This window comes from Littorina saxatilis, linkage group LG12, assembly GCF_037325665.1.
Source record: "Littorina saxatilis isolate snail1 linkage group LG12, US_GU_Lsax_2.0, whole genome shotgun sequence".
NCBI lineage: Eukaryota > Metazoa > Mollusca > Gastropoda > Littorinimorpha > Littorinidae > Littorina > Littorina saxatilis.
In genome coordinates, this window is record NC_090256.1 from 77,757,989 (window position 1) to 77,774,786 (window position 16,798).

The window sequence follows — 16,798 nt, forward strand, 5'->3', positions numbered from 1 at the left end:
TTTCCTTATCACCTACAATGCAGTGGAATGCGTGCAGACTATGCCGGGATGAACGTCCCAGAAGTTGTGACAGTCAGGCATAGTTACTGACTGCTGTGGGTCAAGGCCAAACAACACTGATGCTGTGCACGTCACACTCGTACACCCGACCGCAGTACAGTAATCGGTATGTACAGCACCTACCGCCGTACTCTTTTTACGCAATGCGCATCAAAAACGCCATTCATTCCGTGACGATTCTGCCAGCCGCAGGGTCGGTAGTTCGCGAATTCGCTACATAGCATTCTTCCTTACAACAATGTGATAACTATGATGAGCATCCAAAATTGCGATCATGACTCGATGATGACTCTGCTTGCCAAATGTTCAGTATTGTTCGCTACAATATAGAATATCTACCTAATTACAATGTTATAATGAGCATCAAAAATTCCAATCACTCGATAACGACTCTGCCTTACGAAGGATCGGTAGTCCGCTACATAGCTTTCTACCTTACCACAATGCAACTATGAGCACCGAACATTGCGATCACTCTCCCTGCCGCAGGATCGGTAAATTTCGCTCCATACCATATCTACCTGCGGCGACAGTGAGCATCGAAAATTGCGGAGGGGAATGCACGCTGACCGGCAGATGCGAGTTTCGAGCGAGGGATGTGAAGGCGGAGAGGGTCAGCAGCAGAACGATGGGGACGGTCGGAGGGCTGGGTGTACAGGTCCAGGGAGGATTGAAGGTACTCATGAGCCGAGTCGTTGAGACACTTGTAGACCAGAGTGGACAGTTTGTAGGAGATTCGGGTGTTGACAGGGAGCCAGTGCAAGGAACGAAGTAGGGGGGTGATGTGATCTCGCTTCCTCTTCTTCAACACCAGCCTGGCAGCAGCGCTGCGTTCTGGACTCGTTGTAGGCCATGAATGGATGAGGCGGGGAGGTCAGCCAGAAGGGAGTTGCAGTAGTCCAGTCGACTGAAGATGAAGGAGACGACCAGCTTGACACAGGCATCAGGGGTGAGGTAGCGACGGATGGAGGCGATGCGTCGTAGGTTGAAAAAGCAGGCCTTGATGATGAAGGAGATGTGTGTCTGCATGGAGAGAGTGGAGTCAAGAAAGACGCCAAGGCTCTTGACAGCAGGGGAGAATGGAACAGTCGCGTCATCCAGCTGGAGGTCGGTCACAGTGAGGGAAGCAATCTTCTGTCGTGTTCCAACGAGAAGGGCCTCCGTCTTCTCACTGTTCAGCTTCAACTTGTTCTCAGTCATCCAGTTCTTGATGTCAGTGAAACAACTGCAGATGGATCCCAGGAGATGGTCAACGTCCTCCGGCTTGGCGCTGTTCTGGAGCTGCGTGTCATCGGCAAAGGAGTTGTAGTTCAAGCCGTGGCGTTCGATGACCAGGGAGAGGGGTTGGGTGTACAGGGTGAAGAGGACAGGGCCTAGGACAGACCCTTGTGGGACGCCGAAGCGGACAGGGACAGGCTGAGAAGAGAACGAATCAGTGGTGACAGTCTACTACAGTTCGCTACATAGCATTTCATCTTACTACAATGCAACAGTGAGCATACAACATTGTGATCTTTGACTCGATAACGACTCTGTCCATCGTATAGTATCAGACAGAAGCTTCGCAAAGCACGTGCCAAGGCAAAACAAAGCGGCAACCAAAACACAGGTAATAACAATGGCCTCGCTGCAACAATGTTTTGCGAGCCGCTTTCAGACAGAATTCCTGTGCCGCTGGAATCCGTCTTGCACAAATACTTGCCCCTTGGCTCAGCAAACTCAGCTTCTTGGCTTCAGCTGAACATCCCCTTTAAACTTATCTCTCTCCCTCTCCTGCATGTCTATACCGCTTACCTGGACCCTACATATCTCCCTCCCCCCCCCCACCTCCCCCCCCCCCCCCGTCTCCTCACCCTCCGTCTCTCCCAGGCTCCTCTAGCCGTGACAAGTTTTCCCAGGTGAAATGTTGAGCCTAATTTTAGTGCAATTCCATTCCGACGCGCGTTGCCGTGGCATTGAGAGGAGCGGGTTTTCTGGGTGTTCCCCCTACCTGGCTTCTGGCTTCTGGTTTCTGATCGGCACAAAGTCTGTACGGATCTCATATTCTTGGACAGTATAACATGGTCAAATCAGTGAAGTAAAAAAGTAAATCTGTCAAGCAAACAAAACAAACAAACAACAACAAAACCACACACAAAATACGAAACTAGCACTCTCTCCTTCTCCATCCCACCCCCTTCTGTCCCTCTCCTTCTCCATCCCACCCCCTTCTGTCCCTCTCCTTCTCCATCCCACCCCCTTCTGTCCCTCTCCTTCTCCATCCCACCCCCTTCTGTCCCTCTCCTTCTCCATCCCACCCCCTTCTGTCCCTCTCCTTCTCCATCCCACCCCCTTCTGTCCCTCTCCTTCTCCATCCCACCCCCTTCTGTCCCTCTCCTTCTCCATCCCACCCCCTTCTGTCCCTCTCCTTCTCCATCCCACCCACTTCTGTCCCTCTCCTTCTCCATACACCCCCTTCTGTCCCTCTCTGTGGATCAGACTCTCAGTCCAAATCTGTCTCTGTCTGTTTGTCTCAGTCTCTGTGTGTGTGTGTGTGTGTGTGTGTGTGTCTTTCTCTCTCTCTTTCTCTCTCTCTCTCTCTCTCTCTCTGTCTCTCTGTCTCTCTCTATCTCTCTCTCTCTCTCTGTCTCTCTGTCTCTCTGTCTCTCTCTCTGTCTCTCTCTCTCTCTGTGTCTCTCTCTGTGTCTCTCTCTGTCTCTCTCTCTCTCTCTCTATCTCTCTCTCTCTCTCTCTCTCTCTCTCTCTCTCTCTCTCTCTCTCTCACTCTCGCCCTCTCTCTCTCCCTCGCCCTCTCAGTTCTAGAGTCCGTAACTGTTGCAAAAGTCATTCCCATGACACATCGTCTTATTGGTGACCACGTCGCTGTCGAGCATCCCGCTCTCTCCCGCTCGCTAAAGAAAGCTGGTCGGCAGAAAAGATGCACGAACGATGCGGAAGCCAGGAAGACATGCGATTGGGCGCTGGCTTGCAAGTTGTGCTGTTTGTATTCATGGCATAAGTCCCTCAAACATTTAGAACCGAAAACACTACTCTGCATACCGAGATTTGAAGGGCTGATAAAAGAATTCCTCTTCAAAAATTCTTCGAAGTTTACCCAAGGTTGTTGCGGCCTGAGCAGCACGGTAGACAGACGGGTATCTCAGTGTTAATCAGGCCCAGCAGTGCCGCTAGTCTCCCCCCCCCCCTCCCCACCTCCCCTCCCCTTCCACGCTCTCATTGGCCGTCTACGTGCCGCCCGTGCTTCGCTTCGCACACCCTGTGTGTGTATATAACCCACAGCAAGCAAACATCGCCCCCCCCCCCCCCCCTCTACAATTTCACCGTAGAATCTATGTGGGGGTAGATAATACACTCCACTCCTGCAACCCGCCCCCACCACCACTACCACCACTACTACCCTCTTCCTACTTCTTCTTTCTTTCCTTCCAAATACCTTACCCCCCACCACTCCTCCCGGCGTTCGTTCTTCCATGCCCCAGCCCCGCGTAGCTGCTGCCAGCTCATCTCAGCTCAGTTCGCTTCAGCACCCGTGTCAGTGAGTCCGCAGTGTCGTTCAGTGTCCCAAGGACTGGAATCTCCTACCCCAAGTCATGGCTCAAGAACGACCAGAGCTGCCCGATGGCTACCTAGGCGAGCAGCCCAAGTTCTCGGACCTGCAGCTGGAATGCATAAGCCACAAGAACCCCGAGTTCGAGCTCTCCCAGGACAACGAAGTGGAAATCAAGTTCCGTGCTCCTAAATCTATCAAGACCACCTCCAACCTCATTCAGGTTAGTGCCCGAGTCTTGTCTTTTCAATCCGTCTTACTTTTTAGACGCCACCGGACCGGTACAGTAATAGAAAAAAATGAACCGGTCCGGGCCATAAGCTACTGTACTGGACACAAAAGTCAAACAATTGCTTTTTTCTGTGTTTTGTTCCTGGGTTTTTTCTTTGCTGTTGTTGTTGTTGTTGTTGTTGTTCTGGTTGTTTTTGGATCAAAACAGAGTAAAAATGCAGAGGAGTGCATCGATCGGCTTTGCTTTTTTTCCTTTTTTGTCCCTTTTAAAAAAATTTAAAAACTTATTGAACTTTAAAGAAAAGGAATGTTGCTTTATATCAAGCACAGTTCTGCATGTTGCTTGAAATGACGCATAAAATGCACGTTGCACACCAGTTACAAATAAGTGTACTACACACAGTCATAAAACACAAGAAGAAAAACAATATCATAAAGGAAATTGTTTCTGTTTGTATTTTCTGATGACATAAATAAATTACATTCAACATGCCAGAAACTGATTGCGGAAAACCTACAATACTTTTTGTGTGTTTGTTTAATTGTTTTCTTTCTGTGTTGATTTTGCCCAAATATTCTGTTTACAGTTGACTTTTCTTTTATTGCGACACTGCTATTTTAGCGAGAAGTATCATTTTATGCAAATTCCTTACCAGGTACATTTTGGTTGACGATCCCCAATATTGAGAAAAAAATCCTTTGTATTGTCAAGTAGGCAAGTTAAATGACTAGGATTTTAAAAAAGAAAAAAAAGTGATTTTATGTTTAGAATTACATGTTTTTGTAACACATTATCTGCTTAGAATTACATATATTTTTGTTGCTCATGCAATTCTTCACAAATGTTAGGTGAATGCTTTTGAGTGCATGTCTTTGGTGTCCTCACGGTGTAGTAGATTTACCCTCTTTTACAGTTTCTGGGATACCACAATATTAAATTGGGGAAAATATATCATAAGATTCAACAGTCAGTATGTGAGCCATGAAATCAATTAGGTTAAAAAGTAATTAGGTCATTCAGACCTTTGTTCTTATTACATTTAGTCAAGTTGGATGTTTTTACATAGAGGGGGAATCGAGACGAGGGTCGTGGTGTATGTGTGTGTGTGTGTGTGTGTGTTTGTGTGTGTGTGTGTGTGTGTGTGTGTGTGTGTGTGTGTGTGTGTGTGTATGTGTGTGTGTGTGTAGAGCGATTCAGAGTAAACTACTGGACCGATCTTTATGAAATTTGAGAGTTCCTGGGCATGATATCCCTAGACTTGTTCTTCATTTTTTCGATAAATGTCTTTGATGACGTCATATCCGGCTTTTTGTAAAAGTTGAGGCAGCACTGTCACACCCTCATTTTTCAATAAAATTGATTGAAATTTTGACCAAGCAATCTTCGACAAAGACTTTGGTATTGAATTTCAGCTTGGAGGCTTAAAAATTAATTCATGACTTTGGTCATTAAAAATTTGAAAATTGTAAATAAAATTATTTTTTATAAAACGATCCAAAATTACGTTCATATAATTTTTCATCATTTTGTGATTCCAAAAACATATAAATATGTTATATATTCGGATTAAAAACAAGCTCTGAAAATTAAAAATATAAAAATTATGATAAAAACAAGGACTTCTACACACACTACTTGTGGTAGTCCTTGGATTAAAATTAAATTTCCGAAATCGATCTAAAAATAATTTCATCTTATTTTTTGTCGGTTCCTGATTCCAAAAACATATAGATATGATATGTTTGGATTAAAAAAAACGCTCGGAAAGTTAAAACGAAGAGAGGCACAAAAAAGCGTGCTATGCAGCACAGCGCAACCACTGCCGCGCTAAACTGGCTCGTCAATTTCACTGCCTTTTGAACGAGCGGCGGACTACGGTCATTGTGAAAAAATGCAGTGCGTTCAGTTTCATTCTGTGAGTTCCACAGCTTGACGAAATGTAGTAATTTCGTCTTACGCGACTTGTTTTGTTATTATCTTAGCTACTCACCCATGAACACCAACCCCAACCTTATCCAGGTCAGTGCCAGAGTTTTGTTTTTCCTATCCGCGTTTTTGGCTGTAGTTATATTCTTTAACTCATAGAGTTATATAGTATATGTACAGTAGCTACTCTAAAGGCCTTTCTTAGTTGAGCGAAAAGTTTGCAAAGTGGTGTTTTTTTTAATCAAAAATGCAACGCCAGAGCTTCGTGCAGCGAGCTTCGTGAAGTAGACATTGTGAAGTAGACTTTGTGAAGTAGACTTTGTGAAGTAGACATCGTGAAGTAGACATTGTGAAGTAGACTTTGTGAAGTAGACATTGTGAAGTAGACATTGTGAAGTAGACTTTGTGAAGTAGACTTTGTGAAGTAGACTTTGTGAAGTAGACTTTGTGAAGTAGACATCGTGAAGTAGACTTCGTGAAGTAGACTTCGTGAAGTACACTTTGTGAAGTACACTTTGTGAAGTAGACTTTGTGAAGTAGACTTTGTGAAGTAGACATCGTGAAGTAGACATCGTGAAGTAGACTTTGTGAAGTAGACTTTTGTGAAGTAGACTTTGTGAAGTACACTTTGTGAAGTAGACTTTGTGAAGTAGACTTTGTGAAGTAGACTTTGTGAAGTAGACTTTTTGAAGTAGACTTCGTGAAGTAGACTTTGTGAAGTAGACTTTGTGAAGTAGACTTTGTGAAGTACACTTTGTGAAGTACACTTTGTGAAGTAGACTTTGTGAAGTAGACTTTGTGAAGTAGACTTTGTGAAGTAGACTTTGTGAAGTACACTTTGTGAAGTAGACTTTGTGAAGTACACTTTGTGAAGTAGACTTTGTGAAGTAGACTTTGTGAAATAGACTTTGTGAAGTACACTTTGTGGAGTACACTTCGTGAAGTACACTTCGTGAAGTAGACTTCGTCGAATTAATATCAGGTTTAACTATCCTAGATCATCCAGGCCTTTCTCAACATAGCCATATCTTCGTCAACAGAGACCTTATCCACCCTCATTCAAACCAGCGCTATTACTTTCCTATTCGAGACTCATTACCAAGTAAGGATAACTGATAAAGTCAATTGTCCAAGTAATGACTATGTCCTATCAAGAATGATAAAAGATTGGTTGTTGGGTTTGTCGTTTTACGTGTTGACTAAAGAGACTCGGAAAATGAGGAACATTTATTGCGGTGATCTTTTTGAGGACGGAAGTCGTTTGTTCATTTCAATGCTTCTTGTGCCTAATTTTATGATTTCATTTGTCCTATCCCTGGTTTTCAACTATTGGTTTATTCTTGAATTTTGTAAAGCTGTAGATTTGACAATAGATACCCTCATATTCTAGATAAAGCCACGCAGGCGTCTCAGCATTAGATTCGGCCCCGTTTCGACCATCGACGAAGTTATACAGGTCAGTGGTTGCAGTGTTTTGTGTGCCTCCCTTCTTATGAAACCCAGGACTATCCAACCTCCCCCCCCCCCCCCCCCTCCCTCACCCCACCCTTTTCAGATCTAGCTCTGATGGCCATATTCTCGACTAAACCGTACCCTCTACAGATCGTCTAGATCTGGACTTTCGTCGTCTTTCTCTTTGCGGCGACAGTCACACTTAAAGGTCAAGGGCATGTTGGGCTTCACTGAGGTCAGTTCTGGCCATTGGCTCTTCTCTTTGCTGTGTCAACCATTCAGCCTGACCCATACTCACAAATGGCACATTTCTCGCTCGCTCTCTCTGTCTCTCTGTCTGTGTCTCTCTGTGTGTCTCTGTCTCTGTCTCACTCTGTCTCTGTCTGTCTCTCTCTGTGTCTCTCTCTCTCTCTCTGTCTCTGTCTTTCTCTCGCTCTCTCTCTCTCTCTCTCTCTCTCTCTCTCTCTCTCTCTCTCTGTGTTGTTTTGTGTCTGGCATTGCCGCGGTACTCGCGGTTACCGGATTCAGCTACAAAGCTCTCCTCGGTTTTCTTGACATCACCCTCATCAACCCGACTTCGCCACCCCTTACCTGTCTGACGTCCTGCTTCTATTCACCATCTGCCTCCAGAATCAAGTTATTTCGGCGATAGCAAAATATAAACTAATGGAATTTGCACAAGGGCTTGCCAACAGCAACAAAGGTCCAGGTATAGCGTGCAACTTTCGCACGTGCAGATCGCATCGCTGAATGGGCCTCAAGTGTCGCATATAATTGAACTTTATCCCATGACTTGCCTCTTTGTCTCTGTTAGCTGAGGAGGTGATTATTCTGCGTATATTACATGGGTATTTTCATGATAATCGGGGGCACTACTTTCGTTGTTAAACAATTTCGGTCGCAAAAAACAAACATTTCCTCTCTAAACACGATTCGTCGCCTTTCTTCTTCTTCTTCTTGCGTTCGCCGTCACACCATCAGTTTAGTCTGCGAGACGAATGACGCCGTGGCTTCCAGGTCTTGTCTGCTCCCATAGAGTTTGGTGCGGTGAGGGACTGATGCTGGCCACACTTTGTCTCTGAGTCGCCTTTCTAAAACGTGCTGATTATAAACACCTTTATTATTTTTTAAATATAAACGACGAAATGCCATTTAAACTATAAATGTCCACTTGCTCAACTAGGACAACAATGTCACATTATATTTAACCAAATATTTACATAATTAAACTCAAAAAAGAACATTTTTGAGAAAAATGGGAAAAAAAGGAGGAGAACTCCGCTTGTCGAAGATCATATGGTACGTTTACAGTGACGCATTCAGCTCATTTCCAGTCATTCTAAGACAATTTCGTTAGTTAAAGTACTGCTGACAAGTTTTGGCATTTGTTAACTATCCAAACTGTGCTGTTGAAGCACTACAATTACACGTAGCGGTTAATATTCAATCTGAAAGCGTCTTCGACAAGCAGCATCGGACCAAAGCTCACCGTGTAGGGTTCAAGGCGGGTAACTCTCGAACAAACTAATCGTGGATCAATTTCAGCAGCAAAATCATTATCTAACTAAGCGTTTTTGACCAGAGAAAACTATACATGAAACTGTAGGCATTCTGTTTTATTAATTTGTTGTTGTTCAAATCCAGTAATTGATGCGGGGAAGAGAACTAGCTTCGCGCATGAATATTGTTATGCGGAAGGTCTCGGCTAAAGGGAACAGGCAAGTGCACGATTGTGTTAGAAAAGTTGGTGTTTTTGATGAACACGTCATGGTCAAGGGATAAAAAGCTTACACACATCGTCCTGAATATCGTGCATATTTTCGCTAGGGTAGATTTTCAGGTATTACCTCGCCAGAGGCTCAGTAATACTTGAAAATCGACCCCAGGGAAAATATTCACGATATTCAGGACTCGGAGTGTGTAACCTATATATAAATATCACTGATGCGAGGTCACGGATATGAGTTCAGTATCGCGCGCAGCAATCCTGAATTCCACTCCAGCTGCATGGTGCGCTTCAGTCAGCAATTGCATGGTTGCAGTTGTTGTTGTTGTTGTTGTTGTTGTTGTTTCTGCAGCTGCTGCTGTTATAGTTGTTGTTAAACGCATCATGTGTTGCCTGAACTCATTGCACAGCACACACAGCGATTGTGCTGCATACTACCACCTACGTGCAACAAAGTTGTATGCTGAGCCTCGGCCCTAAACTGATTAATTTCCCAATGCAGTACGGTCGTCCTTTCGTCTGGTGCCAATCTTTCCTGATTCCAGTCAAACACGCCAGACTTTCTGGTTTGAACTTCCTGAGCACCATGCTGCACTTCTAAAAAAAAGAAAGCAACACATCTGCGAAGACAAAATCCCTTTTCCAAATTTGGAATGAAAGTCGATTTTATCTCAGGATATATATATACTACAAAGCTTTATTACTTTGGGGTTGTAGCGATGGGTCCAGTAGGGCCTTTCTGGTCCTGTTTATAAAAATATACAATGAAACAACAAAATGTAGAATAAAGTGCACACGTTCTGATGCAGTTTAACCCATGACATTTTGTCAAAAAGCAAAACCACCTCCTTCAGCTGGACTTGTATGTGTGATGAAGGATGTGTGTGTAGCCAAATACCAAACAGTCTACATAATTACCCTCGCTCTTCTTCTTGCTGTCAGCCTCTATTTCTCGGTGCATTCAGAAAATACCGTCCAGCGTGTGTGGGCCCTCTAACCCAGTGTTCTGAGTGCCGGTGTTGCTTCATCTAATCAGTGTGTGTGTGTGTGTGTGTTATTGTGTGTGTGCGTGCGTGCGTGGGTGTTTGTGTGTGTGCTACTGTTAGTAAGTGTTAGTTTTAGTGTGTGTGTGTATGTGTGTGTGTGTGTGTGTGTGTGTGTGTGTGTGTGTGTGTGTGTGTGTGTGCGAGCGTGCCTGCGCGCGCGTATGTGTTTGTGTCTGTCTGTCTTTCTATCTGTCTGTCTGTCTGTGAGGGAGGTTGAGGGAGAAGGTGTTTTTCTGTGTGTGTTTGTGTGCGTATATATGCATGTACATGTCCGTCTGTCTTCTGTGACTTCGAGTTGTATCTCTGTTACTTTCTTTGTCTTTGACCGTGCGAATATAAATACATACATGTCTGTGTCTGTGTGTGTGTCCCTAGGCCCTGTTTTATTTTGACCATGTTAATATTTAAAAAAAAATACATGTCTGTGTGTGTGTTTATGCAGGTGCGCACAGAGAAAGAGTTCCCGGAGTACGTGTTCACACAGACGCAGGGCGACGTGGTCAGTTTCGTCATCAGCTTCCCGGAGCACGGTTGGTACAAATTTCAGATCTTCGCCCTGGGCGTTGATGACGAAAGCAAGTCCCTGCCCAACGTCTTCAACTACCTGATTGACGTCAAACGCGCTCTCAAAGCCGTGTACCCCTTCCCCAAGCAGTACGCTCCATGGAGGAACGGCTGCTACCTCTACTCGCCTCTCATCCTCAACTCTTCCTCCAGGCTTCACACTGTCAACTTCAAGGTAAGCCTCTGAGAGCTGGGTTTTCAACACGGGCGTTATAGAAATAACTGAAACATATCAAAATCAAGAATAAAGAATAAAAAGCTAATCAAGAAAGGTTATGATTGGAGCGTTTAATTCAGGAGAAAACGAAACATTCAAAAGAACTTCGACCTATCGGCCTTTAAAGTGGACAAACGAGACACATTCCAGACAAGAATCGATGATAACTGATGGTGTGTCTTATCTTAGAATAGTTGTTGCTCCTAATATGGACGAAGTGGAGATCGATCGAATATGAGTACGGAACCGTGCCAAATGTTGTGGATACCATTTTTGAGTCAGCACATAAAGCTTTGTCATATCCGTCCCTGGATCGGAACATGGTAACCCTCAGAGTGATCTTATGTGTGTGATTTGGTTTGTTATTTGGTGGCTTCTTTCTGAGCCGGACTATGCATGTTTTGGAAGGACCTACATGCACGTTTCTTTATTTTCTTTCAAAAAGTCAAGTTGAAAAGATGTTTTTTGTTTAGTTGTTCTGCTGTAACCACGGTATATTGACAAACTATCAATGCAAGGTATCCTCTCCTCCCCAGACCCTGATCCCTAACGCCAAAGCGGTGGCGGTGGTGGCGGCCGGCGAGTGGTCACAGCTGAAGAAGACGACAGGAGACATCTGGGAGGGCACCGCCTCCCTGGACCAGCACCGCAACAAGAATGTCAAGGTCACCCTCAACGCCTCCTTCGGCGACGATGACACCAAGTTCGCGACGCTGCTGGAGTATATTGTGTAGACGTTGAAAGCTAAAGCTATTTTCTTGCATGGAGACGTTTCATCAGTATCATCACGCCGCCATCTTGTGCTCCATGTGCAGTCAGTGTTCGTTCGTTCTGCTTGTTTTCTGTTAGAACCGCGGCTTGTGTGGTTGTATGGCAACGTCCACTGCACTCAGACGAATTAATTGGCAGCCGGAATTTAGGAAGTCCAATTGGCCAACAGTGCAGACTGTGCCCATAGCTTGTTAGTGGATGTACACGCGGAACCTGTAAGACTTTGCACTGGGGTGTTGGCTTTCAATCAGAAACACCTTCAAGCCGTCTATCACAATGAAGATGAGTATCTTATTCAAATGAAGCAGAGCTCTATTTCTAGATCGAAGAAACTTGACACAGGGAAGTAAGCGCCCAAAAGGCACACGACATTTGCAGGAAGAGTGAGTGAGAGTTACGCGGAACCAATCTCCTGGCACCTGACTGAGAATAACAAGCATTGACATGAACAAGCGACTTTTACAATTGAGATGTTCAAACAGTTTGATCAGACGATTCGCCACTGACATCTATCACACGGCGAGGCAAAGGTCAACAAAAGACGTGACCTTCACAGCTGTCCAGGCGTTAGAAGAAAAAGAACTTGGTAATGTCTTCGGAGTTGGGTAGAAATAGCAGAAAACACTTTTTTTTTACGAAGGATCAGCTTGCTATCATGTCATCGAATAAAAAGTGGTTTTGGCGAACGGCTTCGAAAAAGGAAAGTTGAAGATCTAGTGTGAGACTCTTTGGAAAGTATACTATCCATCAACTGCCTGCCACAGTATAACACGAGCAAAGGAAACACAGCTGTGTTATCAACCGTGTCGGGAAGGACAATGAGTTCGTCAGTTGATGTCGTACCTCCCTGACTATGTGTTGAAGTTGTTCTCTGCAGCAGTTGTACTGTACTAGCTAGACTGGAAAATACACGGGCGTGCTGAGGTTCAGATATCCAAGGTTGTTGTGTTTGTTTGTTTGATTGTTTGTTTGTTTCCTTAATTTGGTGTTTGTTTTGTAAAAACAAAAATCCAATTTAGTTCGACAACATGCCACATGCTGACACGCTGTTATGCGCAGGTCGCAGAGCTGAAACTTTCTCTGTGAATTATTTCTGCCCATGTTCAACGATTTATAGTTCATCATGACGCCCTAGTGCTCAGTGTCATCAGAGCGGTAACAGTCATATAACTTTCAAGTCAGTGAGTGTCTGTGACTGGCACTTGGAAAGAGAGTGTGGAGTTTAATCTTCAACTCTTGTGCCTAGCTATACGTCTGTGGAGACCTGACGGTATTGACCATGTAGAGCAGTTGACAATCCATACGAAAACCACACTTCCCTGGAGTGTGTGTGAACCTGCCGGCTTTTATTCACTGGGACATGTGTCAGGCTGAACTGATGCCGGAAGTCAAGTCAGTGCAAGAGCCTGACGTCATAGAACTGTCTTTTTAACAAACCGTAACGAATAACCTATTTGGCACTGATGACAGTGTTCTTGTTTGTGGACAACAGCTGGCACCAACTGAGATGCGCAGTTCTATGATTGGTTCCTGACACACAATGACGTGCCGCACGTGTCTGTGGATACCAACGACGCTGAACTGCAAATGTCATAGACAGTAACTTGTAAACAACGGCCAACTGAATTGCATAGGCCGCATGTATATATGACAAGTGCAGGAGATATATGGTCACCAACACCCACTGATAAGACGAATTCAGGAAATCACTCTTTCGGGTTTTGTGTGGATTGTGAACGAATGAATACCTTTGCTTTTTCTCGGACAAACTTACGACACTGACGTGGCTCCTCAGTGTATACTTGTATTGGACACACTCTCGCCACTGACTGGCCTGGAATGTCACGTGGGAAAGTTTCGCCTCGTGACATTATTTCCAGCGTGACAGTATAGGCCAGTCACTGGCGATGGGGTGTGTCGCATACACGTGTACACGGGAACACGTGTCGTAATTTTGTCCCAGAAAAAAGCAAGGGGACTCACTCTTTCACAACCCAAACAATCCTGACAGAGTTATTTCCGAAAATCGTCTATTGTACACGCATGTATTTGACAAGTTTAGTATAGCTATGGTCACACTAGATGGATTAGGTCACTGATATGCTCAGATCTGTAGGTACAACTTATGTTAGTTATGTTAACTACATAGACGACAGAAACTGAGATGCACATGTCCATGGATAAGAACTTGCTTACCGTAGCAACAACTGTTTGGATTGTACAAGATGGAGATACGGTGAGATGAAAAGAACATGGGTGTTTTGCATATCATCAATGACAATGCGACAAGGGAGGGGAAGCAACCAGGATTGTTAGTTACAGAATAAGAATTACAGTATTCAGTGTCTTGGGGAAATGCAAGTAACACTAACACCGCCAAGATGTAAGCGTTCCCTCTGAACCGAACCAGTGTCTACGAATAATATTGCTATTTCCGTGTTATAAAGGGAGATTAACGACAGAATGACTGAAACGACGTTGCATTTCTTTATTTAAGAAGAACTGCGCTGATCCTTTTTTTTTCTTTTTCTTTTTTTCGAACAACTACACCAGCTATTACTCAAACCAGAGAGCCGCAAGAACGTATTGGTAAACATAGGTGCCCGCTGTATGTCAGCGTAATTGGAAGTGTCAACATGCCACAAAGGCTGTTAGTTGTTGTAACCGAGCCTAACCCTACCATAATGGTATCGTGCAATGGATAGAACAGAGAGCGTTTTGCAAGGTGTGAGCTTCATGCAGTGCTTCTAAGGCCTGGCGCTCACCTATGTAACTTCAGCAGGACAGACGACGCACTGCAAATTATCCCAGCCCGCTACACGTTGCGTGAAAGGAAAACAGGCCAAGTACTCGTCATAATCCCTATCGCAGCATCAATAATATGCAGTGCGTCGTCTGTGTCGCTGAAACTGCGCAGGTATATTCTGCCCTTAACCAAAATCAAGAAAAGAAAAAAACAAGGGAAAAAACCCAACTCGGGAGGTTCGAAATAGATTCTATTAACCACCTGATCACATTTTTCATTTGTCAAACACACAACACACACATTGTTCTTTCTCTTAGAAGAAACGAAGAAAAGAGAGAATTGGTGTATTGTATCACGATGTTGTTTTGAATAAAGAGAGAGAAAAGGTTAAGTAATGTGTACATGTTACAATAGCCTGCGGACCAGAAAAAAAGTGTTCCACTTTGTATTCAATCAATCAATAAGATTGTATTGTTTACAATGCTTGGAAGGTTCGCTTACAAGAAAAGTATACCCACTGCCATTGAGTTCAGTCGACATGTTGACCCCTATACTTGTAACTCAATCTTTACAACCAAAAAGGCTCTTTCTCTCTTGCCTCTGTCTGTCTGTCTGTCCGTCCGTCATTCCGTCTGTCAGTCGGTTGGTCGGTCTATCTGTCTGTCTGTATGCCTGTCTGCCTGTCTGCTCGTCTTGTTGTGTTTCCCCAGCCTCTTTTCTCAACAAGTCCATACAATGACAAGGATTAAAGAGTGGAGACTTGTGCAGCTGTCTAAAACAGATCGTGACTGAGGCCTGTGACTGCGACTCAGTGCATGCGGGACTGGTAAAGCAGTTGTGTCATAAAACTGTTGTTACACCCACACACACACACACACTCTCTCTCTCTCTGTGTCTCTCTCTCTCTGTATCTCTGTCTCTGTCTCTCTCTGTCTCTGTCTCTCTCTGTCTCTCTCTCTCTCTCTCTCTCTCTCTCTCTCTCTCTCTCTCTCTCTCTCTCTCTCTCTCTCTATGGTGCTTGAGATGTGCTCATCTCCATGAAAAGGGCCCAAGGCCTACTCATTAAAACATTCAGACTTCAGACTTCTCTCTCTCTCTCTCTCTCTCTCTCTCTCTCTCTCTCTCTCTCTCTCTCTCTCTCTCTCTCTCTCTCTCTCTCTTTCTCTCTCACACTTCTCATCATTTTGGCCATAAGGTGGCCCCCCGAAATGAACGGCGATCGAGCAGACTCGGAAAAGTGTGAGAGCTGAGAACGATCCAGCTAGTCCTTGGAGTTGAGTCCAATATTTTATAATTGTATTTAAAAAAAAAGGGGGAATATTGTATAATTGAATTTTTCACGAGCTACATATTTAATTAAACATAAAACGTAAACCATATATCATACATAACACTTCACAAGCAATGATGGCAATTTAGAATGTACGCTGTGTGAGAAACATCAATAACACTGACTGCATACGTAGCAACAGGTGGCGCTGTGAGTCGGCGAATAATGGCTGCAACAATTATAAAGTCCTTTGACAACTGTTTCGTACTTGGGGCTCTTTACGCATGCATGCATCCATCTACAACAGTTCTATGCTATATGTGGATCAATACATGTTTAAGTGTTTGCATCAGTCTGTATTTGTAGCTAGTGTGTGTGATTTAAAAAATAATTCGAGCAAAATAACTGTTATACATTGTGTACTCTCGTGGTTATGCCTTGCCTTTGAAGGCACGTTTTGTACAACTTTGTCGTGTAAATATGCAGCTGCTTTTGTATTTCATTTCTGTCTCTCGATCTCTCTAGCTTTGTTTAGCAGCTGCAGTTTGGTACTGTTTTTGGTTCAGAGATGTTGTTTGTTGTTGAGATGTCAGTTATGTGCAATAAAGTGTTTTCATGTATCCAACGGCAGTCGGTCATGTTTGTAAATCATCGATTTACTATCATGCTCTCTCTCTCTCTCTCTCTCTCTCTCTCTCTCTCTCTCTCTCTCTCTCTCTCTCTCTCTCTCTCTCTCTCTTTCTCTCTCTCTCTGTGTCTCTCTCTCTCTCTGTCTGTCTGTCTCTGTCTCTGTCTCTCTTACTCTCTCTCTCTCTCTCTGTTGTCTCTCTCTTTCTCTCATCCCCTTCTCTTTCTCTCTCTCTCTCTATCTCTCTCCCTCTCTCTCTCCCTCTCTCTTTCTCTCACTCTCAGTCTCTCTCCCCATCCCTCTCTCTCTCTCTCTCTCAGTCTCTCTCCCCATCCCTCTCTCTCTCTCTCTCTCAGTCTCTCTCCCCATCCCTCTCTCTCTCTCTCTCTCTCAGTCTCTCTCCCCATCCCTCTCTCTCTCTCTCTCTCAGTCTCTCTCCCCATCCCTCTCTCTCTCTCTCTCTCAGTCTCTCTCCCCATCCCTCTCTCTCTCTCTCTCAGTCTCTCTCCCCATCCCTCTCTCTCTCTCTCTCTCTTTCTCTCTCACCCGCCCTCTCTTCTATTATTTGAGATTTTCAAAACCAATTACCAACAAAAATAGTAACTAAAGCCTC

At 44.4% G+C, this 16,798-nt stretch overlaps 1 protein-coding gene across 2 annotated transcripts; it reads left to right on the forward strand.

Annotated features, from left to right (window-relative positions):
- The first annotated feature begins 3,421 nt into the window (after positions 1-3,421).
- On the forward strand, positions 3,422-16,177 carry LOC138982831 (uncharacterized). Of its 2 annotated transcripts, XM_070356186.1 has the most exons (4): positions 3,422-3,830; positions 7,156-7,221; positions 10,432-10,728; positions 11,307-16,177. In XM_070356186.1, exons 1-4 carry the CDS (start codon positions 3,651-3,653, stop codon positions 11,502-11,504), a joined length of 741 nt encoding a protein of 246 aa, XP_070212287.1. In that variant the 5' UTR covers positions 3,422-3,650; the 3' UTR covers positions 11,505-16,177. The 2 variants fall into 2 exon arrangements, with proteins under 2 accessions (XP_070212287.1, XP_070212288.1); XM_070356187.1 differs by lacking the exon at positions 7,156-7,221 and having other exon boundaries at positions 3,427-3,830.
- Positions 16,178-16,798: the final 621 nt, after the last annotated feature.